The sequence below is a fragment of the Ctenopharyngodon idella genome, chromosome 12, assembly GCF_019924925.1.
Source record: "Ctenopharyngodon idella isolate HZGC_01 chromosome 12, HZGC01, whole genome shotgun sequence".
Taxonomy (NCBI): Eukaryota; Metazoa; Chordata; class Actinopteri; order Cypriniformes; family Xenocyprididae; genus Ctenopharyngodon; species Ctenopharyngodon idella.
The window spans coordinates 15,870,380-15,898,372 of record NC_067231.1 but is presented as its reverse complement, the minus strand read 5'-3'; the positions used below and the strand labels follow the sequence as shown (position 1 = coordinate 15,898,372).

The 27,993-nt window shown below is 35.6% G+C and overlaps 3 protein-coding genes across 8 annotated transcripts; 1 reads left to right on the top strand and 2 right to left on the bottom strand.

The window, feature by feature from the left end:
- The first annotated feature begins 3 nt into the window (after positions 1–3).
- zcchc4 (zinc finger, CCHC domain containing 4) lies at positions 4–16,528 on the top strand. Its single transcript, XM_051914407.1, has 13 exons — positions 4–203; positions 301–419; positions 1,369–1,451; positions 1,681–1,959; positions 4,248–4,328; positions 9,982–10,054; positions 10,134–10,281; positions 10,601–10,701; positions 10,793–10,914; positions 13,208–13,283; positions 13,356–13,407; positions 13,499–13,631; positions 15,969–16,528. The coding sequence occupies exons 1-13, from the start codon at positions 110–112 to the stop codon at positions 16,048–16,050; spliced, it is 1,443 nt and encodes a 480-aa protein (XP_051770367.1). The 5' UTR covers positions 4–109; the 3' UTR covers positions 16,051–16,528.
- si:dkey-219e21.4 (tripartite motif-containing protein 14) lies at positions 4,290–10,089 on the bottom strand. Of its 4 annotated transcripts, none has more exons than XM_051914411.1 (7): positions 9,958–10,089; positions 9,642–9,847; positions 8,132–8,221; positions 7,623–7,853; positions 7,495–7,514; positions 7,146–7,288; positions 4,290–5,641 (listed from the first exon to the last, which is right to left on the bottom strand). In XM_051914411.1, the coding sequence occupies exons 2-7, from the start codon at positions 9,750–9,752 to the stop codon at positions 5,040–5,042; spliced, it is 1,197 nt and encodes a 398-aa protein (XP_051770371.1). In that variant the 5' UTR covers positions 9,753–9,847; positions 9,958–10,089; the 3' UTR covers positions 4,290–5,039. The 4 variants fall into 4 exon arrangements, with proteins under 4 accessions (XP_051770371.1, XP_051770369.1, XP_051770370.1 ...); XM_051914409.1 differs by lacking the exon at positions 9,958–10,089 and adding an exon at positions 8,988–9,156 and having other exon boundaries at positions 9,642–9,801; XM_051914410.1 differs by lacking the exon at positions 9,958–10,089 and having other exon boundaries at positions 9,642–9,910.
- Positions 16,417–27,681, bottom strand: mfsd8 (major facilitator superfamily domain containing 8). 3 transcript variants are annotated; one of them, XM_051914404.1, is made up of 12 exons: positions 27,317–27,673; positions 25,673–25,746; positions 25,217–25,260; positions 23,390–23,630; positions 21,842–21,955; positions 21,546–21,690; positions 21,313–21,371; positions 21,118–21,226; positions 20,907–21,041; positions 19,812–19,915; positions 17,540–17,763; positions 16,417–17,432 (listed from the first exon to the last, which is right to left on the bottom strand). In XM_051914404.1, exons 1-12 carry the CDS (start codon positions 27,370–27,372, stop codon positions 17,214–17,216), a joined length of 1,524 nt encoding a protein of 507 aa, XP_051770364.1. In that variant the 5' UTR covers positions 27,373–27,673; the 3' UTR covers positions 16,417–17,213. The 3 variants fall into 3 exon arrangements, with proteins under 3 accessions (XP_051770364.1, XP_051770365.1, XP_051770366.1); XM_051914405.1 differs by lacking the exon at positions 16,417–17,432 and adding an exon at positions 18,927–19,100 and having other exon boundaries at positions 17,597–17,763; positions 27,317–27,681; XM_051914406.1 differs by lacking the exons at positions 16,417–17,432; positions 17,540–17,763; positions 19,812–19,915 and having other exon boundaries at positions 20,903–21,041; positions 27,317–27,680.
- Positions 27,682–27,993: the final 312 nt, after the last annotated feature.

Sequence of the window (27,993 nt, the reverse complement as noted above, 5' to 3'; positions counted from 1 at the left end):
GACGATACGCGACGTCATATGTGTGCGACAGATTTGGTTGTCTAATGGCAGCCTTCTGTTACACATGTGAGTGTTGTTTTGGTTCTCATAAGTAAGATTTCTTGCAAGCATGGGTAAAATTCTGGATGATGTTGTGGATAGCGGCGGAATAGAAGTGATTATTCAAAACGAAAGCGACAAAACAATACCACGGTGTCCACATGGTACGAGATAAATCGTAATAATATTGCTGCCGTGTCAGTTTTGTAATTCTAAAATATTATATGAGCTAATATATAATAACTGACACGCTTTTCTCAGGACCAGCTCTGTTGTTCGAGAAAACTGGCAATGGAGAGGAGAAAGGAAGGAGATTTTACGCGTGTTCTGCTTGTCGAGATAGAAAAGACTGCAACTTCTTTCAGTGGGCAGACGAGAAGGTTAGTTTTGACAACTAGGGCTAACCTAGTATTTTTCAATGTACCAATTTTATGTAACATATTTGCTTATGCCTGTCAAATCAGATTTCCAGAGTTTTTTTTTTTTTTTTTTTTTCATGAAATACTGAAAATTGAATATTAAAAACTGTAAAGCCTGACATAATATCTTTTTTTTTTTTTTTTTAATATATATTAGTCTAATGAACATTTAGACAAAATAGTTATAAAAAAGTCATTAATATTTGATACATCAGGCTTTTATGGCAGATGTAGTATGATATAGTGAGAATATGGAGCTACTTGTGTAAAAAAAAAAATCCCAATTTTATTCAGAGGCTCAAACTGAGCAAAAATATGGAGTTATTATTTATAAGTCCAAAAATAAGATGGAATTCAGACATCTTGTAATGTAGAGATTTTTATAACAGTATAACAGGCTACTTGCATAAATGCATGCAATATCAGTTGTCACTATATTTCTCCCAGTAATATGTTGTAGTAAGATATTATTTAAATGCTTAATTTTATGAACCAAGCACTGTCGTTTTAATTAAGAGGGTACAAAAATATAATGCAGTACAATATAATAAAGTGTAAATGTTGAATTGTTACCAACAATATACAAGTTATTCTTACGTTTACCTTATTAAAGTCATTAAAGATTCCACACCAAAAAGACACTGAAGGTGGACCTAGTAGATTGTGTACAACAGGTGTTTTTTTAGTAGTTTTGATCATTCTGATAATTTAGATGCCTTAGAAATTAATGTATCAAATATGATACATTAGAATTTAAAGGGTTAATATAATTATAATTTCAGAAAGACAGCTAAACACATCATCTGCATTTACAATGTAAAATTAAAACTTTATCAAAGAAGATATAAAAACTAGAGATGTGAATATTTGCATTTTTTCATTCACTTGATTAAATTCATTCATGCTTCAGATATCAGAGGCAAGGATGCTTGCCAGAGAGGAGCAGAACCGCTCCAAGATGCCTCTTTTCACTCATCAGGAATACTGCTCTAGGTAAATGACTCTTTATTTTAACATTTAAGCCATGTTACACTCATCAAATGAGATATTGACATGTCTGTTTATGGTAAAGGAAGTGAATCTAAATTTTAAACACTGGTATGCGGGAACAAAGACCTGTCTGTATCCACTTCAATTAACTGACAGTAAAATATCAAAAGTACCTAAGATACGATGACCTGCCAAAATATTTCATATGTGCACGTGTTTGTTTCTTTCACAGATTTAGGGAATTTGTGTCTCTGCCACTAGAGCAGAGAAGGTTCTGTGTGGACTGTCAGATGTTGATCTTACCTGGGGAATGGGCGAATCACGCGAAACACAGGGCACTTTCTGAGGACATCACAGTGCAGCGGTTGAAAAGGCCCAGTCTACTTCTGTGTCCTCTGGACAACAAGAAGAGTAATGCACAATATCTGTTTGCAGACCGGAGCTGTCATTTCCTCCTGGATATGCTCCTGGTGTTAGGCTTCAAGAAAATTCTCTGCGTAGGGACACCACGGTAGGTGTGAAGTGTTACTCCTGCGGTTGGAAATCTAGTCTTAGGGATCATAAGTGCAAACTTGTTGGGAAAGGCTTTTTGAATTTAATGTCACCCACAATTGCTTAGACAAGGGCCATTTGTGGAAATATCATGACACTTCTGCTAACACTTAAGCATGTATCACTATTTGCATGGGTCACACTTTATATTAGGTGTCTTTAACTAATAATAGTAATTATAGATGTTATAACAAATTAATTACAGATGTAATTACATGCAGGTATTTTCTAAATATAAGTACAATGTAAAAAATATGCAAGCACACAATAACTGCAGTGTATCAAATGTTTAATTTAAATGTTAGTACATAGTATTTAAAGACACTTAATATAAAGAGGGGTCTTAAAACATAAAGGGTTAGTTCACCCCAAAATAAAAATTCTGTCATCATTTACTCACCCTCAGGTTCCAAACTTGTAAGATTTTCATTTATTTTCGGAACACAAATGAAGATCTTTTTGATGAAATCGAAGAGATGTCTGTTACTCCAAAGACTGCCTTTGCAACTACCACTTTGACACTTCAAAAAGTTCATAAACAGATTGTAAAACTAATCCATATGAATCGAGCAGTTTAGTCCAAATTTTCTGAAGAGACTCGATCGCTTTTTATGATGAACAGGTTTAAAGGATTAGTTCACTTTCATATAAAATTTTCCTGATAATTTACTCACCCCCATGTCATACAAGATGTTCATGTCTTCAGTCAAAAAGAAATGAAGGTTTTTGATGAAAACATTCCAGGATTATTCTCCTTATAGTGGACTTCAATGGCCTCCAAACGGTTGAAGGTCAAAATTATAGTTTCAGTGCAGCTTCAAAGGGCTTTAAACGATACCAGACGAGGAATAAGGGTCTTATCTAGCAAACGGTCGGTCATTTTCTTTCATGTAAATGTATATGCTTTATATACCCAAATGATCGCCTTCCAAGTGCTTCCACCAAAACCGTACTTTCGTATTCTTCAAAAAGCTTACGCTGTATGTCCTACGCCTTCCCTATCCTACTTACGGAAAAATGTAACTGCCGCTGCAATCGTTCCGTAAGCACTTGGAAGGCGATCATTTGTTTATATAAAGCAGGGGTGGGGAACATTGATCCTGGAGGGCCATTGTCCTGCAGAGTTTAGCTCCAACCCTGAAAAAAACACTCACCTGCCTGTAACTTTAGTAATCCTGAAGACCTTGATTAGCTTAAGGTGTGTTTAATTAGGGTTGGAGCTAAACTCTGCAGGACAATGGCCCTCCAGGATCAACGTTCCCCACTCCTGATATAAAGCATATACATTTACATTTTTTTCGAAAATGACAGATTGTTTCGCTAGATAAGACCCTTATTCCTCGTCTGGTATCGTTTAAAGCTCTTTGAAGCTGCACTGAAACTGTAATTTTGACCTTCAACCGTTTGGAGGCCATTGAAGTGCACTATAAGGAGAATAATCCTGGAATGTTTTCATCAAAAACCTTCATTTATTTTCGACTGAAGAAAGAAAGACATGAACATCTTGGATGACATGGGGGTGAGTAAATTATCAGGAAAATTTTACATGAAAGTGAACTAATCCTTTAATTTAGGATTTTACTCACATGTAGACATTTATCAGCGAACAAAAGCAGAAGCTCAACCAAACCTGAATGACACACAAACCTCTGCGTAACACACGAGAATGAACCTCATTGGTTACGCAGCACTTTTGAGCTTCCAGAAGAGGTTTGTGTGTCATTCGGTTGATCTTCTGCTTATGTTCGCTGATAAATGTCTACATGTGAGTAGAAAAGCCTAAATTAAATCTTTTCATCATATAAAGTGATTGTGTCTCTTTAGAAAATTTAGACTAAACCGCTCAATTCATATGGATTAGTTTTCCAATCTCTTTATGAACTTTTTGAAACGTGAAAGTGTCAGTTGCAAAGGCAGTCAATGGAGGGACAGACATCTCTCAGATTTCATCAAAAAGATCTTCATTTGTGTTCCGAAGATGAAAAGTCTTACAGGTTTAGAATGACTTGAGGGTGAGTAAATTATGAATTTTCATTTTGGGATGAACTAACCCTTTAATGTAAGTATCTATGTTTTCTTACACTTAGAAAATACGACATCTAAAAAAGCTTAAAGTGTGTCCAGACGTTTTCCCGCAAGTTAAAATTTCAAATGCAATGTAAAGCATAGTCGAAAAGTCAAACAGTTGAAAGCATATCTCCACATTTTAGCTTTGCAACTGAATTATACTCTCTTATAAATTCACAGATTACATGAGGTGATAAAGTTACGGAATATGGAGGGCAAGAGTCCAACCGTGAAGAGTTTATTGCTGGATATTGATTACAGGTAAACATAATACAACATAATTATTTGCAAATACAAGGTTAAATAGCCACACAGAGGGGGTGTTCCACTCCTTTTGATTATTTTATTCAAAAAAAAAATATTTAACTGTACTCTGTTTTTACTATATTTTTACCATGTTTAAAATAGTATACTGTGCTATTAAGATGACCTTGCTTTTTTGGTATGCATGCATTATTAACTGAATCTCAGAAAGGTGGTCCTGTATCTAAGTATAATATACATTACTGTTCAAAAGTTTGGAGTCTGTAAGATTTGATGTGATTTTTATTTATTTTTAGGAAATTAAAACTTTTATTCAGCACAGACACATAAAATTGATCAAGCGTCAGATCAAGACATTTATGGTACAAAAGATTTTTATTTCAAATAAATGCTGTTCTTTTGAACTTTCTGTTCATCAGAGAATCCTGGAAATAATGCATCACATTTAAGCATCACAATTTTTTTCAACATTGATAAGATATAAGAAATAAGAATGAATAAGAAATGTTTCTTAAGCATCGAATCAGAATATTAGAATGATTTATGAAGAATGGCTGCTGAAAATTCAGCTTTGCCATCACAAAAATAAATTACATTTGATTTTATAAGATATTAAAACAGTGATTTTAAATTGTAACAATATTCCATATTATTACTATTTTTACAGTAATTTATGATCAAATAAATTCAGCCTTAAGAGCATAAGCATTAGAAAAGACCGAGGTCGCATATTTCCATATGATGATGGCCTGTGTGTTTGTCTCTGGGTGAGAAGAAGCGGAAAGCTGGGTAGAGAGGCTCAGTAAACTGATGATGTGCTCTGTCAAACACAGCCGTCTGCGTTGCTGAAAACTCCTGCAGCGTTCTCATAGTATCAGCATCATAGAACACCACACGACCCTTCTGATATTTCACAAACACTCCCACCCTGTTCGGTGCTGCCCGTGCTGCTGTGACGAGTAGTGCCACGTGCCGATCATTGTGCCAGGCCAAGAGATGCCCATCCTGAAACTCAAGACTCCACGAGCACCTGTTCCGTCCAAGTTTGGCTGCTTTGTCTCGTCCTCTCCTCTGTAGGCTCCCGTAAGCCACACCCACAGCCCATGATGGGCAGCAGTGCACATCCACCTCCCAGTAGTGCTGCCCAGATTTAAAAGCAACGGAGCCCAAGGCACAGTATAACTGATCAAACCTTAGAGGGTCATTGGGAACACAGTGTTCCTCTGCAGAAAGGGACATGCTCCGTCCCTCCGAGGTCACCTTGATCTGTTTGTGACAGGTCAGTTTATCAATCGCCACATTTGAGGAGTCTGTCAAGATGAAATGCAAGAATATTCATAAACAGCTGATTTACACATAACATGGTCCTATTATGTATTCTAAACATTTCTTGTTATATATTAGCTAATCCTTGCATTAATACTATATAATATATTAGGTAGTATATATAAAGAAGTCTAAAAGTTTAAGCAGAAATATAAATTATAAAGATTTTTACATTTTAAAATATTGTATGCTCTATATACAGTACTGTTCAACAGTTTGAGGTCGATATGATTTTTTTTTCTCTATGTTCACCAAGGCTGCTTTTATTTGATCAAATTTAAATTTAAATATTTATTTAAATTGAATATTATTAAATTTATAATAACTGTTTTCTATTTTAATACATTTTAAAATGTAATTTATTCCTGTAATGACAAAGCTAAATTGTTGTGCTGCGTAATATTTTTGTGGAAGCCGTGACACTTTTTTTCAGGATTCTTTGATGAATAGATAGTTTAAAGAAAAGCATTTATTTCTAATAATTTCTTGCGTAACAATAAAAGTAAGCAATAAGGTACAAGAGGCTGTGCTGTATCGTGAATAAGTCACCGCCGTGACTTGTTCACGATACAGCACTAGCCTCGAGTACCTTATTGCTTTTATAAAATGGTTACCACACAATACAAATATTAAAGCCAAAAAATATGTATTAATGCAACTTTCATGAAGTAAAATCACTAAAAGTCTTCCTTCCACCGGAAAAAATAGTCCCTGACCGTGAACAGCAACAGAAGTTACATTATTACGCCATTAGATGGCGGCAAAGACTGTCTTTATGAGTGCGTCAGTCGCAAAGACTTTTACATTGAAAAGACTGAATTGTTGTGAACACGGAACAAGACGCAACTGATAAATGCTTTGACTAGCGCTGTCAGTCACGGGAAAACCCCTTAATTGTTAAAAGGACAAGATATTGCAGCGGACATTTAAACATTTTTTTTATTATGAACATATGACTGACCTGAAGGAAAATGCTAAATCTAAATAAACTCGCTCACTCAAACTTTTTCTCACAATACTCTTCTACATGATACAGTAAGCTTCAATGAATAATATAAATTGAGAACAAACAGTTTATGTTGCTAAGAGTGGTTGCTAAGGGTGTTGTGTAGTGATACACAGAACCGATGGGTGAAGCATCATATTGTGAATAAAACACAGCTATTGACCAATCAGAAGGACAGGAACTAACTTTTAATTTCACTTTTGTTCAAGTTTATTCATCCATGCTTAATAAAAGTATTTTTTTTTTTTTAAATAAAAAACTTGTTGACCTCAAACTTTTGAATGGTAGTGTGTGTGTATATATATATATATATATATAATGGTTATATATATTTGTGCATAAACTTTTATTCATATATATATTTATTATATATATATTTTATATAAATATATATCTAAAATATGTTTTCCATGAACCTGATTTAGACTGATCAAACTTTTTTTGTAAAATTATGGGTTTTATGGATTGAGAGTGTTTTGTACCCAGCAGCAGGCTCTTTCGTTGTAGCTGGGCTTTCAGATCTTTTGAGATGTTCCTAAGAACCTTCATGAGCTTCTGGATCTTCTCCTCGTTCATTTTTATCTGTTCTTCAGCTGGGTCCAGTTTCTTACGACAGCTAGTCAATCTAGCCAAAGATGCATTTGAATTATATAGTTAATTGCATTCATAGTAGAAGTTGCATTACATATATTGTAATGTACAGCATGTTTGCTATTGAAAAGAACATGGAAGACATATTGTTTTGACGTATAATTAGGTAATCAATATGTATTTATATTAAGGGCCTGTCACAAAATCTGCTATTCATATAATGAAAAAAGATGGCCTTACGTAAAATCCTCAGGAAACAACTGAAAGCAGAGAACATGCAGAAGACAATATATGTGATCCCTGCGTTTTGTCAAGATTATTACAACAACATGTTCATGTTCAATTCATGTTTGGTCTTTGACTGTTACCTCCTTTATGGCCTCTGTGGGGCTCTGTTGAGCTGACTGCATAGTGCTGATATGTTTCTGCAGCAGACCAAGGTGTTGATTCCAGTCTTGAAGAATTCGGTTTAGTTTACTGTTTGTCTCCCGGCAGTCTTGCTCTATCATGTCTAGAACAGCCTTCTCATCCTCCTGCAGAGCCATATGTAGCTCCTCATAACACTCCTGTACGTGCTGCTTCATCGCCTCTGAACTCGTCTTCAGCAGAGTATGATTCATCAGTTATTTAACATTTATGGTAGTTGAGGCTTTATCACATTCAGGTAGACATTCAGTCTACCTGCTTTCCTGGTATTATTTTGAATAATTATTTGAAGAGATAAAAATAGACTGTAATCTTTAAATCAAAATGTAATAACTTTCCCTGCCTATGAAACAACTTCCTTATTTGGGTGGTGTCACCACCAAACCACCTCCTTCAACCACCAGTCATATATTTTCATGATCAAATAAACTTACAATTGATTTTCACTTACATTTAGGTTGGCTTGCCGCTTTTTAATAGATTCCAGATGAGACTCTGTTCTTTTCTTCTCCTTCTTCAAGTCCTCCAACCAGACTGGCAGCTGTTTACACATTTTTTTTTTTTTTTTTACATTAATGTTTTATTACTGTGCACTACTGTTCAAAATTAAGATTTTTTTTATTTTGAAATGAATGTTTATTCAGCAAGGAAGCATTAAATCGATCAAAGGTGACAGTAAAGACATTTATAATCTTGCAAAAGATTTCTCTCAAAAAATGCTGTTCTTTTGTCTGCGTCGATAGCCTCGTGGGCAGCGCGCCGACATATAGCACTGTTGCGCTTAAGGCGAACTGAGTTCGAGTCCCGGCTCATGGACCTTTCCCGATCCTGTCCCTCCTCTCTCCAAGTTAGCTTACTGTCCTATCATAATAAAGGCAAAAACTCCAAAAATAAACCTTTAACCTCTATTTATCAAAGAAAAATGTATCACGTCATGGCTCCACAAAAATATTAAGCAGTGTAACTTTTATCAACACTGATAACAATAAGAAATGTTTCTTGAGCACCAAATCAGCATATTAGAATGATTTATGAAAGCTCATGTGACACTAAATTCCATCACAGGAATAAATTGGTAATTGTAATACCAACCCAAAACTTTCGAACTGTAGCGTATATCTAAGTGGGTCTTCATTTTTGCAGCCCATGAGCATGATTTCAAACTTCAACTAAGCTCCTATATTTCTAGCATGACTACATTCTTTAGTTTGTCCTTATAGGTTGTACTTATGTGGTCTCATGTAGGTTGTCCTACTTCTTAATCAGCTTATTAATTTTGTTTGGCAGGTTAGGGAATCTATTATTACCTGCTCTGAGGGTTTTGGAGAGATGGCTCCAGTTCTCCTGATCAGTTTTGGAGAGCGTGGGAAGGGCTGGATGACTTGTGGCCCTGAACGAGCCTCTGTAGCCAGACAGAAGGAACTGGTTTCCTCTGATAGAGGCCTAAAGTCTTCCTCTGCCATCTCTCCAAGTTCTCTGAGCATAATGGGAGTCGATGTGCAGCTCATTTAAAAAACATCATAAACATCACATTCACATCAGTAGTTTGTAATTATCATAATTTTGTCAGTATGTACGGTTGTAGTATATAAAGCATGAAATGCAAATACAAATCATTCTAAATTAGCTGATTTTCTTAGAAGACATGCACACTAGTTCCTTTTTCTTGCTAATGCACAAAAATAAATAAATAAATAAATAGCCCTAAGTAGAAAATAACCGGATGCCAAAAGGCACTTTTATATCTGCATAGCCTAAAGCAAAGAAATGAAAATGCAAAGCATATTCAGCTTTTAAGCAGCCTGCACATACGGTATATGTATTGACAATGGCCCACTATCAAGTTCTTAAAGTGCTTTAAAAAGTTTTATCTTTATGAAGATGTAAATTAGTTGTGCTCTTAGTACTGCATGGCACTGAAATAATAATATGCAATAAAATAATGCAATAAAACAACTTACGTAAGAAAGTGATATGAGAATTAGTGAATGTTTGGTTGTTGTCCTCCTGCAAGCACTTCTATGTTCGTCTGTGGAATGTGTTGGAAAAAGTTGTACAGCCCCTTTTAACATGCCAAAGCCTGCTGCATATGCGTATTTGTGTGCACACACTTTCACAGTGTTGAAAACTGACAGGATTTTGTCTGCTCAGTTCCAGACTTGTTGACCTGCAGGGTTGGGAAATAACAGCAGATTGTGGGTTTTATTTAGCTGTTCTGAAATGCATGTTGACACTTGTATTTATTTAGTGCATTACATGCATTTTGCAGCCATCAACCTCTTTGTTTTTCTGCCCTCTTAGGTACTGCCAGTTTTTTGGACAGGATGAGTTCTGCCACTATAATATGTTCAACCATCACTTCTTTGACGATGAGGTATAAAAAAAAAACTCCTTTGACGTCAAATGTGGTACCACTTGTACAATCTGAAAAATCATGATATGCTTTTGTGCAGGAAGTGGTCACATTTTTTCAAGGCTTTCTGCGTGAGGAGGGAGGAGCCAAGGTAGTCATGGTAACAGATCCCCCATTTGGAGGCCTAGTGAAGCCACTAGCCAACAGTTTCTCTCAGATGTCGATGACCTGGAAAAAGCATAATAAAGGTGTAAAAAGCAACTCAATTTTGAACTTATTTTGCAACAACTTGTGCATGTTTTACTTTCAAATATAATACATGTTTTACTCACTTTTACAAGTTTTACCCAAAAAAAAAAAGAAGAAAAAAAAGATAATTCTGTCATTATTTACTCACCCTCAACCTCTATTTCTTCAGTAGAATTATGCTGGTATGTCTTTTTCATCACACACTATCACATGCCTTCAGAAGCCATTTTATATTCCAATGAATAAATAAAATCATACAGGTTTGGAATGGCATGATCTGTTATCATTCTTACCTGTTGTTGTTGAAATCATTTTTAGTGAGTGATGCAGCTGAGATGCCAATGATCTGGATCTTCCCATACTTCTTTGAGGCCCGTATCCTTGAGTGTTTCCCCTCCTTCTCTATGCTGGATTACCAGGTATTATAGGAATATCATGTTAAACAAATGTTAATTAATATAATAAAACATTTACAGGGTGTAGTAGTCAAGTGTTGTTCTTCATTCTCAGGTCGATTATGATAACCACCCTCTATATAAACACGGAAAGAAGGGCCGTAAGCAGTCACCTGTTCGACTTTTCACCAATCTGAGCCCTAAAGATATAATTCTACCAGAGGATGAAGGTTACAGGTGTGCATAAAACACATCTCTTCTTCGTAATGCATTTGGGGTTTGTTTCGTCCCATAAGAGATACATACATTTAAAAAAAATAAATAAATAACACATTTTTTAGTACAGGAACTAAACTTTAAATAGATTTAACCATTAATTTTTTTTTTCCTTTTGCGTTCAGGTCAAACTTGACCCGGCTATCAGCTGAGTCTTTACATGTTATGTTGCTTTTTATATATATGCATATGAGAACAGATTTGTCTTAATTACTTTTTGTAAAATAAATGTAGCTTCTTACCCATATTGTGTACACACTTTTGAGACTGAATTTTGTTGCTAAACATGAAAATGCATGCACGTCTATTGATAAACCATTGCAGCATGAAAAATATATAACCTTTTTCATCTGAAAGTTAAAGTTTATGGAAAAAATAATTTAAAATAAATATTCAAATAACAACATTCCAGTGTAATATTGATGTTGAATTGTTAGAAAATATGTACATTTCATAAATTTTGACTGTTTTGGTCTTATAGTTTCAATGGAATACTGCTAATTCTAAGATTATATGTTCTTTCATATAATGATATATTCGGTAACACTTTACAATAAGGTCTCATTTTTTTAACATTAGTTAATGTATTAACTAACATGAACTAACAATGAGCAATACATTTGTTACAGTATTTATTCATCTTTTTTAGTGTTAGTTAATAGAAATCCAGCTGTTCATTTTGTTCATGTTAGTTCACAGTACATTAACTAATGTTAATAAATACATTTGATTTTAATCATGTATTAGTAAATGTTGAAATTAACATTAACTATGATTAATAAATGCTGTAGAAGCATTGTTTAATTCTTAGTTCATATTAACTAATGTAACCTAATTGTAAAGTGTTACCATACTGTATAATCAAAGTCTCTCATGAATATTGGAAAAAAAAAATTAAAAAATAATAAAAACTGGGTAAATGTTACATTCAAAACTTTGAGAAGTTATTGATCAGGTACAGTGTTGTTTTAGTTAAAAATATTGTGGTGTTCCATGGTGTCCAAACTGATCTGGGAGTGGAAAAATTGTATGCAGATTTTGAATGCATTATGAGGGTTAAACATACACTTAATCATTCATTTGTTGTTGTTTTTTAAAGGGGGGGGGGGGGGGTATCACACACATTTTCTGCCAATCTCGTGTTAATCTTGAGTACATATAGAGTAACAATGCATCCTTCATACCTCCGAAAAGTCTTTTATTTTGTCATATTTATAAAAGATAGATACGCTAAACCGAGTCTTTCCGGAAAAAGCCGAGATCCTGGAGGCGTGCCTGCCGGTGAGCTAAAGAGCGCGCGCAGCTTCTGCGATGTCTGCTAGCTGCGACATAATTATAAATACAAAGGGAACAAAAGCGTTCGTGTTGTTTACATTATATGCTCTTGCGCGCCGATTGCCAACAAAACACAGACATCTGATGCAGCTGTTACTCACCACCCGCGATCTGCAAATCCAGCGCCAAACTGGGACTTGTTTTAAAAAGTATTCATCACTGAAATCCCGGGAACAAACAAACATACATGCACAACTCCGTTGCTGCCCCGGAAAAACAAACTTCGTCCACTGTTCCCTTAACACTGGGTTCTTTGGGAAGCTGAAAAAGGTCATCTTTCCCTCACAACCAAAAACACACTCCCTTGGTGTCAGGAGCTGCGTCTCATTTCGGAGGCTTCGTCCTTCGGAGATCGCATTTGAATCTTCATCAAGGATGTCATATTTAAGAAAAGTAACCATAATAAAATTGACTGATATTCATTGTGAGGTGTAAAATACTGTAATTTCTTTCTTACGTTGCAATCTAACGGTTATTTTTCTTAAATGAGACCGATGATGTATGCAGCCTTCAAAGGGTGCAGCCCCTGAATTGGGACACAGCTATTGTTGAAAAATCTCTCGGCTTCCATATCCCGAACGAAACGCGTTGATGGGCGTGCTCTTGCTCTTGTTCTAGGTGATGTGTGTGTGCACGCTTATCAGGGAGAAGTGCCTATACAAGGAATTCCGCCCTTTGTTTCGTGATAAAAGGCCATACTAGAAAAAACTCTCCGAAACCTGTACCGAAACCGAAAGTAGTCATTTGGCACAGAAATACTCCGTCATACGTCCAACTCGTGTTTTGAAACTTTGGCCATGTTTAGCATGAGAATCCAACTCTTTAACAGTGTAAATAAGTAAGAAGAATGCATGAAATAGCATTACCCCCCCCCCCTTTAAATATGTAATTGCTGTAAATGCTTTTCAATTCTTCTCAGATTTTGCAGTGTTTGTGAGAGGTATGTGTCTGCAGGAAACAAACACTGCCCCAAGTGTGACACATGCCCATCAAAGGTAAATGCTAATGTCTAATTCAGTATATGGAATAGGAGTAGATTTACTGACATTTCCTTATTTATCTCATAGGATGGGCGAGAATGGAGGCACTGTGATCAATGTGGGCGGTGTGTGAAGCCTTGTAAGCAAATTTGAATTTATTTGACTGATGTCTCCTAAGGTTTATTTCTTGCTCACTCATCGCATCTTTTCTGCTTTCTTTCTCTTTTCAGCTTGGCGCCATTGTTCTTCATGTGGTCACTGTGCTCTCCCTGATCACCCTTGTGGTCAGAGCCAAACTGGCTGTTTCAACTGTGGCAGTCATAAACACAAACTTAGAGCCTGCCCTAAGAAACACAACAAACAGTGAGTATAAACCAAGATTATATAGTTAACTAAAACCATTAAATTACAGTTTACGTTATTTGAAATGAAATAAACATTACTTTTTTGTTACTTGAAATAATAAAATAAAATATTTGTCAAGTTTAACTTGAATAACTACGTCTGAAATAAAAACAATTATTAAAAAACAAAAACTGAAGAAAAAAAAAAAAAAGACTGAACTGAAAATATAAAAATAGTAATTCAATAATACTAAAATAACACCAGTATATACAGGTGCTGGTCATATAATTAGAATATCATCAAAAAGTTGATTTATTTCACTAATTCCATTCAAAAAGTGAAACTTGTACATTATATTCATTCATTACACACAGACTGATATATTTCAAATGTTTATTTCTTTTAATTTTGATGATTATAACTGACAACTAAGGAAAATCCCAAATTCAGTATCTCAGAAAATTAGAATATTGTGAAAAGGTTCAATATTGAAGACACCTGGTGCCACACTCTAATCAGCTAATTAACTCAAAACACCTGCAAAGGCTTTTAAATGGTGTCTCAGTCTAGTTCTGTAGGCTACACAATCATGGGGAAGACTGCTGACTTGACAGTTGTCCAAAAGATGACCATTGACACCTTGCACAAGGAGGGCAAGACACAAAAGGTCATTGCAAAAGAGGCTGGCTGTTCACAGAGCTCTGTGTCCAAGCACATTAATAGAGAGGCGAAGGGAAGGAAAAGATGTGGTAGAAAAAAGTGTGCAAGCAATAGGGATAACCGCACCCTGGAAAGGATTGTGAAACAAGACCCATTCAAAAATGTGGGGGAGATTCACAAAGAGTGGACTGCAGCTGGAGTCAGTGCTTCAAGAACCACTACGCACAGACGGATGCAAGACATGGGTTTCAGCTGTCGCATTCCTTGTGTCAAGCCACTTTTGAACAACAGTGTCAGAAGCGTCTCGCCTGGGCTAAAGACAAAAAGGACTGGACTGCTGCTGAGTGGTCCAAAGTTATGTTCTCTGATGAAAGTAAATTTTGCATTTCCTTTGGAAATCAGGGTCCCAGAGTCTGGAGGAAGAGAGGAGAGGCACACAATCCACGTTGCTTGAGGTCCAGTGTAAAGTTTCCACAGTCAGTGATGGTTTGGGGTGCCATGTCATCTGCTGGTGTTGGTCCACTGTGTTTTCTGAGGTCCAAGGTCAACACAGCCGTATACCAGGAAGTTTTAGAGCACTTCATGCTTCCTGCTGCTGACCAGCTTTATGGAGATGCAGATTTCATTTTCCAACAGGACTTGGCACCTGCACACAGTGCCAAAGCTACCAGTACCTGGTTTAAGGACCATGGTATCCCTGTTCTTAATTGGCCAGCAAACTCGCCTGACCTTAACCCAACAATGCAGAAGAGCTGAAGGCCACTAGCAGAGCAACCTGGGCTCTTATAACACCTGAGCAGTGCCACAGACTGATCGACTCCATGCTATGCCGCATTGCTGCAGTAATTCAGGCAAAAGGAGCCCCAACTAAATATTGAGTGCTGTACATGCTCATACTTTTCATGTTCATACTTTTCAGTTGGCCAAGATTTCTAAAAATCCTTTCTTTGTATTGGTCTTAAGTAATATTCTAATTTTCCTAGATACTGAATTTGGGATTTTCCTTAGTTGTCAGTTATAATCATCAAAATTAAAAGAAATAAACATTTGAAATATATCAGTCTGTGTGTAATGAATGAATATAATATACAAGTTTCACTTTTTGAATGGAATTAGTGAAATAAATCAACTTTTTGATGATATTCTAATTATATGACCAGCACCTGTAAACACAAAGATTACCCCTAAAAAATACAATAAGGCCTGGTTTCACAGACAGGGCTTAGATTAAGCCAGGATTTGACCTTAGTTCAATTAATACATTTAAGTAGCTTTTATAAACGTGCCTTAGAAAAAAACTATTACTGGTGTGGATCTTGAGACATGTCAAGTTGCTTTCAGTTAAAACAGCTCAAACATTCATTTTAGTCTCGGACTAGGCTTACTCCTTGTCTGTGAAACAAGGGGGAAATGTTTTAAAACTCTTAAATTATGCTTTATAATTTAAAATAATGAACCCTCACAAATATATACAGAATATCTGCCCTATTACTACCAATGGCTTATAAACATTATTAATGTTCTCCAGACACTCAGATAATCAGTCACAGTGCTGTATTGATGATGATACTGTAGTATCATGTTTCTACATGAACAACAAGACTGTTAATATGATGATTTTCACACAAATACAAACTGGTTCTTCAAGTCTTTTAATATATTTATACGATTCTCTTACACATGTTCTGCCAACAGAATGCCTGTGCAAGGTGGTCGTGGAGCTCCAGGCCTGTGCAAATCCACAGCTAAGAACAAGAGGAAAAGAAAAGTTACATGATCTCACACAGTGCATTATGGAAACAATGGTTTTGAGGCGTTTGAGAATTGCATCACAAACACAAAGTGAGATCACAAAGTGTGAAAACATGAACTGGTGTTAAACCTACATGTATACAGTAAGGTTGTCTTTTTGCCGTTTTATTTTCATGCATCTTGTCCTTGTCATAAGCTTATCCTACACTAGAATGTTCCCAGTACATTGTGAACAAACCTCATCAACAGTCTGGAGTAACGGTTCAAAGAAGCTTTGTTCTAGCTTATGTGGCTCAAACAATGACGATCTGTGGATAAAACCTTTGAATATAATTACTGCATTATTGGAATGGATGTCATTCCTGTATCTTTCATAAGAAAAAAAAAATGATTTCTTGTTAAAAATATCATTTTAATGCATTTAAAGAAACAGATCCCTGAAAAGCATATCATACTTCATGTTTTTAAAAACATTAAAGGAACAACGTATTGCCCATTTTCAATTAATATCCATATTGTGCTTTAACACCCACAAAACAAAGCATCTGGTGTGAATTTAAGAAGTCTTGTAGTTGCGAATCACCAGTGATTTTGTTAATCTTCAGGATGCACCCAAAGCCAAGTAATGCTCCGCATCTAGTGTACATTTCAAGCTTAGTGTTTTTAAAAAGAAACTTCAACATCGGCTTCAAGCCTCTCCTATAAGTGTTAATTTAAATAAATCAGCTGTCACATTTGTTAATGTTTTACAACACAGAGAATTCAAGTTATTAATAAGGATTATTGAAACCAAAACAATCATAATCCAGTGTTAAACAACCACATAGGCCTTATAGTCTGCTGTGCTTCATAACCGGTGGAGCTGCCAAACATGCTTAATACTGCGGTTCACATGAGCCTGTTTAGATTCTGCCACTGTCTGACTTAAATGGTGACAAGATCCATGTCATGCTGCTCCAATAGTAGTTAAATTCACATTTAAGGTAACTATGGGAAGTGTAGTTCAATATATATAGGATAGAAAGTAAAAATATGTACATTTACATGGAAGACGATTTATGTGCTTTTAAAAGCTCCACATTTTATACAACGGTCTATAAAATACCATTCAGCGGTATATTAGTGGCTGTTTTCCATCTTCAAATCATGCCCACTTCTCTGAACTGTCTTTTAGCTTGGAAGCACCTGTCAGTTATGACATCGTTCTTCTATCCTTCCATGGCGTATGGAGAAGGCGATGAGTTGTCTGTACATAGCACTGAGGAGAACAATTGCAACTAGTACTATGACGCATATGACACTGAAGGCCCATCGTGGTCCTAGGTGGGTGTAGACGTGAGAGACAAACACAGGCCCGAGGGTCCGCGCACCACTTCCTGACGCTGTCAGCCAGCCCATGTAAACCCCCTGAGTTCACACACAAATAGGGAAAAGAATAAATAACATGAACTTTAATTTATTATGTTACTTATTTAGTTTGAGATTCGATATTTTAAAAAGAGAATGTGGTCTACCTGCGGTTTGGGGCCCAGTATTTTTGAGTATAAAGTGTAGGACATTACGTTGCAGGTTGGATAACCCACTCCGATCAGGATGTCAGAGGTGATGTACTGTGCAAGATGAATTACAGGGGTATACAAGCACCAGGTCTGTTCGGACGGACATCCGGTGGGCTCTAGAGAACCGTTCAAGGCTGGGGTGGGTGCCAATCTTGTTGGCATAGTGTTATTCTGAATGTCTGTTTATGGGAAAATACTTGTTTAATATACACACATTTCAGTTGTAATATGTACTACCATTCAAAAGTTTGAGGTCGGTAATTTTTTTGAAAGAAGTCTCTTCTGCTCACCAAGGCTACATTGATTTGATCAAAAATGCAGTAAAAACAGTGTGACATTACAATTTAATACTAACCTAATCTCTAACTCTATTTTAATATATTTTAAAATGCCATTTATTTCTGTGATGCAAAGCTGAATTTTACGCAGCCTTTACTCCAGTCTTCAGTGTCACATGATCCTTCAGAAATCTGCATAATATAATATGCAGATTTGGTGCTCAAGAAACATTTCTATTATTAATGTTGAAAACCATGATACATTTGATGCAATTTTTTGATCAATTTAATGCATCCTTGCTGAATAAAATAATTTATGTCTTTCAAAAAAAAAAAAAAAAAAAAAAACTGCATTGACTCCAAACTTTTGAATAGTATATTGCTATTTAAAGTTGCAGTCTAAGTTTTGCCTCTTTGTTGCCATCTGTTTGAAACCTGCAATTACTGTTATTTGCAAAATTATCATCTTTACGTGGGTTGTGCATCAGCACACCTCCTTAGCGCGGATGAATCTAATGTTTGCTGTCAGTCACCGCACCGGTGTAGATACTGTACTTCAGAATTACAGATTCTACATCTTAGAAGTATGACCAAAATAAGAATTTTCACCGGAAAATCTCATCTAAACAATTTTTCTGGTGAAAGATTTCCGGTGAACATCTGAACGCGCTGCCAATGGTGATTAAATCTAATGATCGCTTAGCTCGGATCACTTCAAACCGTGCAAATTATTATTATTGTTATACTTTGTTCTCAAATTGTTAATGTTAACAACATCAGCACTGCGTGACTGTATTTAGTGTGTGTTAGCGTTCAATTTCTGTAGCCACTCTGCGGTCCGAAGCCTTTTGCTTTTGACTACGGGTGAATATCCAGTTGTCACTGATGATTGTTATTTGGACCTTTCTGGATTACAATTCGCCGTCAAAATGATAAGTTTAATTATTCCAGCTGCTGTGAGAAAAGGCTATAAATGATCCACCTCACATGCGACATAGCCTACTAGCTGCGACTTCTTTATGTAAACAGACCATAGACTGTAAAAAAAAAGAATGACGACGCACCTTCACTCTCTTCCATTGTAGTAAGTGAAGTGGCCAGTGTGCCTATATGGCGCGGACATCTTGAGTTTTGAGTCTGCTCACAGTGAACTTGGAGCCGGAGTCTGCGCAGTAGTGAGCGCAAAGTGGAGCCGTGATATCAAGCTCTCGCCCACACTCCCGCAAAATCGGTTAATACTGCAGAACAACACATTATGTCGGTGTGAAATAAACAGTTCTGGAAATGTAGAAATTAAAGTTAAAGCTCCAATCTCCTCCCGACGATCTAGAGAAAAGTCCGTTGGTGCTTCAGTGACAACTTCGCTCAGAGAAGCTGTAATCTCAGCTGTCAATCATGACGTCAAAACCCGCATTTTTATAGCATAAAATAACTAACTTAAAACAAACTTATTTAAAGAACGAACACTTTAACTAACATCAGTGTGATAAAAACTGCCTAAAATGACAGAAACCATCTTTGGAAGAAAAAATATTTGATTTGTCTGTTTAGTTTGTCTCAAGTTCATTACATTACATGGAGAGGGTGGGGTTTATGACCTATACTGCACCCAGCCACCTGGGGGCAATCGAGACGCTTTGTATTCACTTTTTAGGACTCGTGTGGCACGCTTGAAACACGTGACGTAATGACGCAAAGACAAACGGCTGCATGCTCGAATTTCCCGCGGAAACCCACCAGTACCACTCTCTTATTATAAAACATTATTACAAGCTTACCGTTGTGAATCGGGCTAAGGTAAGGAGATAGTTTTGAACACTGGCTGGTTATGTACTTGCTCAAAAATTGATTTTGGATCATTTTTAACAAAAAAAAAAAAAAAAATTATGGACTGCAGCTTTAAATAATAAAAAGATGCATTTGGAAATTTAGTTAGTCAGATACCTCACCTGCCCACTGTATTTTAGGATATTGATTTCCCCATGGCAACAAGATAAAGAACCCTGCAAATATGAGCACCAAGCCTCCAAGCAGCAGTGGCCGATCTCCTACCCTGAAAAACACACAAAAAAGGACTGATTTTATCTAAGATCTGACTAATCAGCTTTTAAGTGTGACAAGAGGAAGTCATGTGTTGAAAACCACATGACATCCAGTATTTATATTTGTTGGGTACAGCAAAAAAAAAAATTGCAACCGACACGGTTTTCCTAAGATGACCCATTTTAACCCCCAGTTTTACAGACAAGACTTAAGCCTAGTCCCAGATGAAAGCAACTTGCACTGACATATCTTAAAATATGTCACTGCCACTGTCTCAAGATGCATACCACAGGTTTTTTTTTTTTTCATTATTTTTAATGTGCCTTAAAAATAAATTAAATGCTCTAATTGACATAAGGCCTAATCCTGGCTTAATCTAAACCTTGTCTGTGAAACCAGGCCTAAGATAATCAGAGGTTTTATGCATAGGCATAATTTGCAGATGGGAAGTGTGGGACATGTCCCCACCACTTTTTACCAGCCCATTAGGACTAACAGATACCTAACATGGATGTATATATTTATTCACTAACATAAATACTCTCGAGACTAACAATATATTGTATTATAGTAGAAGTATGTATAATAGAAATATTAAGTATGAAACATGAATTCTGACATTAATTGTCCATTTATTAGGCTATTGTACATTTGATATGCAATCTTCACAAACTAATACACACACTCCTGTCCCACCCACTTTTTAAAACAGTTACTCAACTGGTTTTATGGCTAGTCCCAACAAGATTGTAGCTTACTGTAATTAAGTCATGTATAGTACCATTATGAGTAGTCATATTCAAAACCTACACTCCTACACTGTGGTAGACATTTGATTCTCTGATGATTGTGCAAAATTATCTGATGTGTCAAACTATAGTAAAAAAGCATGTCTGATTGTTCAGAGTTCTTCAAAACAGCTAAGACAGAAGGAAAAGTCTAATAACTTAAATCAAATTAGCATACAGCTGTTCAAAATAAAAACCGTTAACTTTTTTTACCGTTTTGAAACCACTTTTACCACCAGGAAGACGAGGATGGACTCAAAGCCAATGGCAGCCAATATGATGCCGTTATACAAAACGGCTTCTTTTCTTGTCCATGCAAACATGTCCATTGATAGAGGAGTAGATATACTGCAGGGGAACAAATTCACATGAACATGAGCTGATTAGACTTTAAATAAGTCAATATCTGAGGATCTCCACTTACGTTTCAAACACAGCGAAAATGAAGAGAATAACGAAGAACAGGATGTTAGATGTGAACACTGCACAGTGGTCAATATCACCTTCTACCTCAGGAGCCACATTTACCCGCTCTAAGGGCAGAAAGACAAAGTATTGTGTAAAATGTTTTGAATTATTATAAAACAGACTGTTTAGGGGACAGCATTATATATCTTACCTTCTGGGGTGTAATTAATTGTAGAGATATGATTTCCATGGTCATCCACACAGTGCTCCCTAAATAATTTAAAACATTTTAAATTCTATGCAATGCTCTATTCAAGTACAGTCAAATAGGATGTATGCCTTAGGTCAAATATAGGTTGAAATATAAAAGCATTGAAGAGAGAATACACAGACCTCATAAAATATACAATGCACATGTATTTAAGACTCTGGTTAAATCATTACCTCAAGACTAATATAACTAGCAGAATGTTAATGACCCCGAAGCAGGCTGCCAACAGTGCTGGAGCAGTGTACATATTAACCTTAAGCTGGATAAAATTCACTTTGACGCCAGTCTCTCCAATGAATGACAAAGCAGCCTGCAGAGCTGGAAAATAAAGACAGTCAAAATCTTTTAATTGTAATTTGCCCTAAGAAAGTATAAAAAAAAAAAAAAAGGCACTCACTATCAAACTACAGATCAATTTCATGTCAAATGCATTCTGTAAGTAACATGCTTTTATTGACTTCACACAAACCTGGGCCAAGTATAAAGCCGAGAGCTTGACAGGCGCTCATGTTAGCCATTGCACTGGTTCTCTCCGTCAGGGAAGTGGCACCAGCCACATAAGACCTCACAACTGCTACATTACCTACAGGACAGAATGACAGAACTTAACACTGCAAATAAATTAAGTAATTTACCTTATGCTTGACAATAATTGATCATAATAGTCCTATTTTATTTATAATGTTTTTTTTGGTTTTTTTTAAAGAAGTCACATATGCTCACCAAGGTTGTATTTAATCAATTAAAAATAAAGTAAAAACAGTATTATTGTGAAATATTATTGCAATTTAAAATAATTGTTTTCTATTTTAATAAATTTAAAAATGTTATATATTCCTGTGATGTCTGAATTTTCAGCATTATTACTCCAGTCTTCAGTCACATGATCCTTCAGAAATCATTCTAAAATGCTGATTTGGTGTTTAGGAAACATTATTATTATTATCATTAATGTTGAAATCAGTTAACACTTAACACGTAACATAGCAATGTTGAACAGTCACAATTCTTTATATTGATCCTATTATGTGCATGTTTATATGCTTGCTACTATTGGTGAAGTTACTACTGTAGTCTCGAAGTATAGTTGAACACTTTATTTTGTTATTTTGGTCAAGGTAAAATTGTTTGTTTGCTATAGACCAGGGGTGTCCAATCCTGTTCCTGGAGATCCAACCCTGATCAAACATACCTGTCTGTAATTATGAAGAGTTTCTTAAGATCTTAATTAGCTGGTTCAGTTGTGTTTGATCAGGGTTGGAGCTGAACTTTGCAGGAAGGAAGATCTCCAGGAACAGGATTGGGCACTCCTGCTATAGACAGTCCATGGCAGGATAGAGGCCCAAATACAGTTAAAGTTGGGTTAGGGTATGTAAAAAGTTCTATTCAAATGGAAACACATGAGAACACATGGACAAGTTATTAATTAGTTGAAGACGTTTTACTATCCTAAACAGATTAATTGAAGTAGAATATAACAGAATTAGGGCTCGTTCACACAGAATGCATTTTTGATTTGAAAGACGCGAGACACGGGCAGTGGAATGGGGAAAAAACACAAGGTCTCGAGATGCGTTTTTTAACTGTTTAATAAATACTTTAATAAATTTATTAAATAAATTTAATAAATGCTCTTCACTCAACTTTCTATTCATCAAAGAATCCTGAAAAAGTATCACCATTTCCACAAAAATATTAAGCAGCACAACTGTTTTCAACATTGATAATAACAAGAAATGTTTCTTGAGCAGCAAATCAGCATATTACAATGATTTCTGAAAGATCATGTGACACTGAAGACTGGAGTAATGATGCTGAAAATTCAGCTTGGTATCACAGGAATAAATTACATTATAAAATATATTCAAATAGAACAGTTCTTTTAATTTGTAATAATATTTCACAATAATACTGTTATTACTGTATTTTTGATTAAATAAATGCAGGTTGGTGAGCTAAAAGAGATTATTTCAAAACTTTTGACAGGTAATGTGTTTTTATATATATATATATTTACCTGCTCCAATGCCCACTAATGTGCGAGACAATAGCATGTGGATTTTGTTGTTTGAGGGAATTAGGTAGATATAGGTGTAGTAAATGTTAGCCAAGACGTTGATCAATATAGAACAGACTAGAGGCTCTCGTCGAGGCCTGCAATTGGACCATAATCCAAAGAGGGGTGAGGCCACCATCTGACCCAAACTATAGGCAGCAACCACCCATCCCAAGAAACTGGCATCTGCACTTTCATCATTCTAAAACAAACAAACAAACAAACACATCATGATTGATGGACTTGCAAGACAACAAAAATTTCTGTAACTGAAAAAAAGAAAAAAAAAAAAAACTCTCAAATTGCATCTACACTGGGCAACAGTTACATTTCACACTGTGGTTGGCTGCTTGTCATGCCGTCAGTCAACCAAACAAGCACGAAAAATGCTGTGTATAACTTATGTTAACCTGTTTCACTTTGTAAGCACACAAGGTGAACATGAACTGCTGCTGTTTTATTGCAGCCTGTCAAATTAAATGAAAATATTAAATTTGGTTAATCAGAAGGTAAAACTCCTTTATCATGACTCACACCATGTTCTTGAATTCTATCATAATTCATAAGTTCCATTTTCTTATTCCTACTTCTGCATGTTATATTGTGGCACATTAAAAAATGGCTATTAAATTTTTGACTACGCTCATAATTTTTACATTAAAGTGATAAAAATTAAAATCGATGTTGCCTGACTAGAGAAAATGGAGAAAAAAGGCTGTTTCTTCCCTTTTGCCAAATAGGTAGAAAATCTTTAACACCCATAATGCACTGGACATGTTGCTATCCAAGGCCACTCCCAGTCTGCTCCTAATAGATAAGCTTGACCAGAGTCAAATACAGGCTTGCTTGAGAAGGAAATACTGCTTGGAAAACATTTAGTCAAAATGGTGTCGACTTGTATTGTTCCCGAATGCAAAGAGTAAGCGTTTGCCGGCATTTTCAGTTTTCAGTAAAAGATCCAAAGCATTTTAGGGAGTGGATAAAGGCTGTCAATATGGAGAGAACAGCGTGACAGAAAATCTGAAAAACCTCCGTGTTTGTAGTCAATGTCGATCTGACTGTCCGTGGGCGGGGATACAAAAATGCAAATGTACAATCTGCAGTTCACATGAAAAGCCCTGGAGCTGTCAAGTGTCTGTCAAATGACGCACTTTGTATAATCCAACAGACTTTTGCTGACAAATAAACGTCCAGGTAACACAAAGAGTAAACATTGTTCATTGACATATACTACTGACATTGTAGCAATACAAAGCAGGATGAAAATCTGCAAACTTATGCTTAAAAAAAAGAAGAAAAAACAAGTAAGCATAGTGCCCTGAATAACCCTAACTCAGTGTACACACTTCTGCAAAGTGTAAGGACACCTTTGAAAAGAGGATCTCAGAATTTAAACCTCTACAGATTTTTTTAGAAGATATTTAATGTTCTCAGAGGAAAATCACTCAATTTAAAAAGATTTCAGGTGTTTCTTAGGCACTCTTTCTTAGAATTGAAATGCAAATATCTACTTCCCTTTTTCACTTCTAGTTTTTAAATCATGCATACAGTAGCTCAAGGAATCAGAAATTCACAGAAATAATTTATAGAATTCCCAGGTTAATGAATGTTCACTTTACTCAGATCGCAACTGCATAGAATATACTCTGTTCCTGTAAATCAAACAGAAGAGGATTTTGCTATAAACACCAAGGCCATGGGTTTTGATTCCCAAGAAATGCATGAACTTGAAAAACGTATAGGTTGAACACAATGTAATATTGAATGTGTAAATGTAAGTATACTTACTTTCTTCAGATAGGGCCATATGGAAGTGATGACAATCGTAAAACCTAAGAAAGAACATTGCAATCACTTATATTTTACGTGCATTTATTTTGTACTATACAAACAATACAAATATCATTAATTTATCTATTAACTAGGAAAATATAATTGCAACTGCAACAGCTGTACAGACAGATCCCTTCTAGTTACACGTTTACTGTTTTTATTTTATGCCTTCTAACCTCATAAAATGTTGAACTGAGTTGCACAATATACAATTAAACACGTGTCCTGACATTACAGATACATCTTGCGAGTTACAACAGGTTTTCAGCTCTAAAATGAATGGGTATGCAATGTATATTAAACCAGACAGCTGAATTCATCTTCATAAATACCGCATAGCAGCGTACACTGATCTGATCAGTGAGATAGTCAAAGCAGGAATATGTAAGAGAGTAAAAGAGTTTTTTATACCAACACTGCTGAGGAACATGGTAAAGTACATGACCCTGATAGACCTCCACCGGCTTCTATCTGCAGCCCCATCACTTAAAGAGGAAAAGAAAGTTGGACATACAAATAACAATTATAGCTCTTTCTTGATTGTTTAAATTTAACCTATTTAGTTACAATAGCTCGTGGTTTATTTATAATTTCATGCATTATACATGTTGTGTTATTAGGACAACAGCTCATGCAAGATATTATGCACATCTTCACAACACTCCACATTGAGCCTAAACTTTCACACTGACATGATCAGGGTTCCCACTCTTTTTCAGCGATCATTTTCCAGGACATTTTCAATTTTACTATGGCAGGAATAAAAGACAAGGATCATGCTCTAAAGTAATATATTGCTCTCTAAATCTTTAAAAGGCATACAGTTTATTGCCATGACTTAAGTATAAAAACAGTTTTTAACATGAGCTCTTAATCATACATTATGACTATGGAAGCTTGTCTCCACCACAGAATTAAAAAAAAAAAAAAAAAAAGTCACTATTCTGACTTTTTTTCCTCGCAATTGCGAGTTTAGTTATGCAGTTTATAATTCTGACTTTATATTAAGCAATTGCAAGTTTATATCACAATTATGTAAGCTCAGAATTTTTTAGAATTTTGGGATAAAAAGTTACCTTTTTTATTTTTTATTCAGCAGCAGACACTTCCATAGTTTATTGCCATGACTTAACTATAAAATCAGTTTTTAATATGAGCTCTTAATCATACATTATGACAAATTGTTCTCGTTACCAGTGTCCATATCATAGCAAAAAAATACTGGAACTATTTTAAGGTCTTGTTTAACTATTTGAATGTAAAAACATTAGTCAAAGACAAAGTCGATGAATAACAAAGAAACCCATAACACGTAATAGAATATGTGGCAGGTCTATTAGTTATTTCTGTCCTGTCCAATGCTGGTTATCACCATGTCAATCAATATAATAAAACTCTGCAGTGTGTATAATTAGCAGCATGAAAAACTTTCAAATTGCGAATGGGTTACATACAGATTTTCCTTTTTTAATCACTGCAGCTGTCAATCACTTCAGCGCAAACTCACAAAGTTTGCACAATGAATCTCTTATTGACCTTATTTTGCATCAAAATTATTAGTTAGCAAGTTACTGAATTAGGTAGCTGCTTACTAATTAACATTTTCTGCATACATTTGAGCAGTTAATAGCATTAGCTAACTGCTGCAAGTGGCAACACAAGACTAAACATCATCATTGAAAATACTGTCAAAACTCAACATTCCTGAACATCGCACTTTAATAAACTTTTTGTTCTCGACTAAAGAAAAACCTAAGAACTTTAAAAAAAATAATAATAATAATTTTCAAGGACAACAACAGGATTTTCCAGGACATTTTTCATTTTCCATGTGTTTTCCAGGACTGGAAAGTATGTCATCAATTTTCCAGGTTTTCCAGGACGAGTGGGAACCCTGAAATATATTTTGAACTTAAATTTTACTCCTACTGGAAGTTCCTTTGTAACATGATACACAGTTTGACCGGTCGAGCCAAATAGTTTCAGTTCACATCATTTCAGAGCATTAATAACAAAAAAATGACCAGTACTGCAGACTACGTCATTACAACTTACCTTGTAATGTCGCCTCTGAGAAGCGGAGTGTTTTCATTAGACTCCACAAGTGACATTATTAGCGATTGAGCAGGTTGCGAAAATTAAACAACGACACGAGTTCATTGAAGTGCAATTCTTGACTTGCACTTTATAATTAGGTTAACTTGACTGAAAACTGTATGAAGTTGCACAACACATATCTCGAAAACGCATTCAGGCATCTGCATAATAATATTCCCATTGTAACTGTTATAACCAGACTAGTGTTAGGAGTAACTCGGCGTCATTTCACGCGCAGTCTAAAGTCCACACTGGTGTTGTTGATTCAGCGTAAACTTGAATCATCTGAGCGTTTATCACACGTGAGCAGCGGGAAACAGAAAACAACAGCGAGAAGCACTCTGACATTCAAAATAAAAGCCCCTTATTATTTTTCAAGTTTTTAGACGATTGTATTTATTCATATTTCCATTTTCTTAATGTATTTAATGCAATATTAGTTTTTTTAGCGCATTTATTACATCTAAAATCATATGTGTGTGTTTTAAATATTACTTTATTTATATAATACTTTATATATAATGCTAAAATCGCATTAAATATTTATATACTGTTACTATGTGTTTGTGAGAGAGAGTGTCTGTGTTTATCACACACATATACAAACAAACACGCACACACTTAACATCTATGTT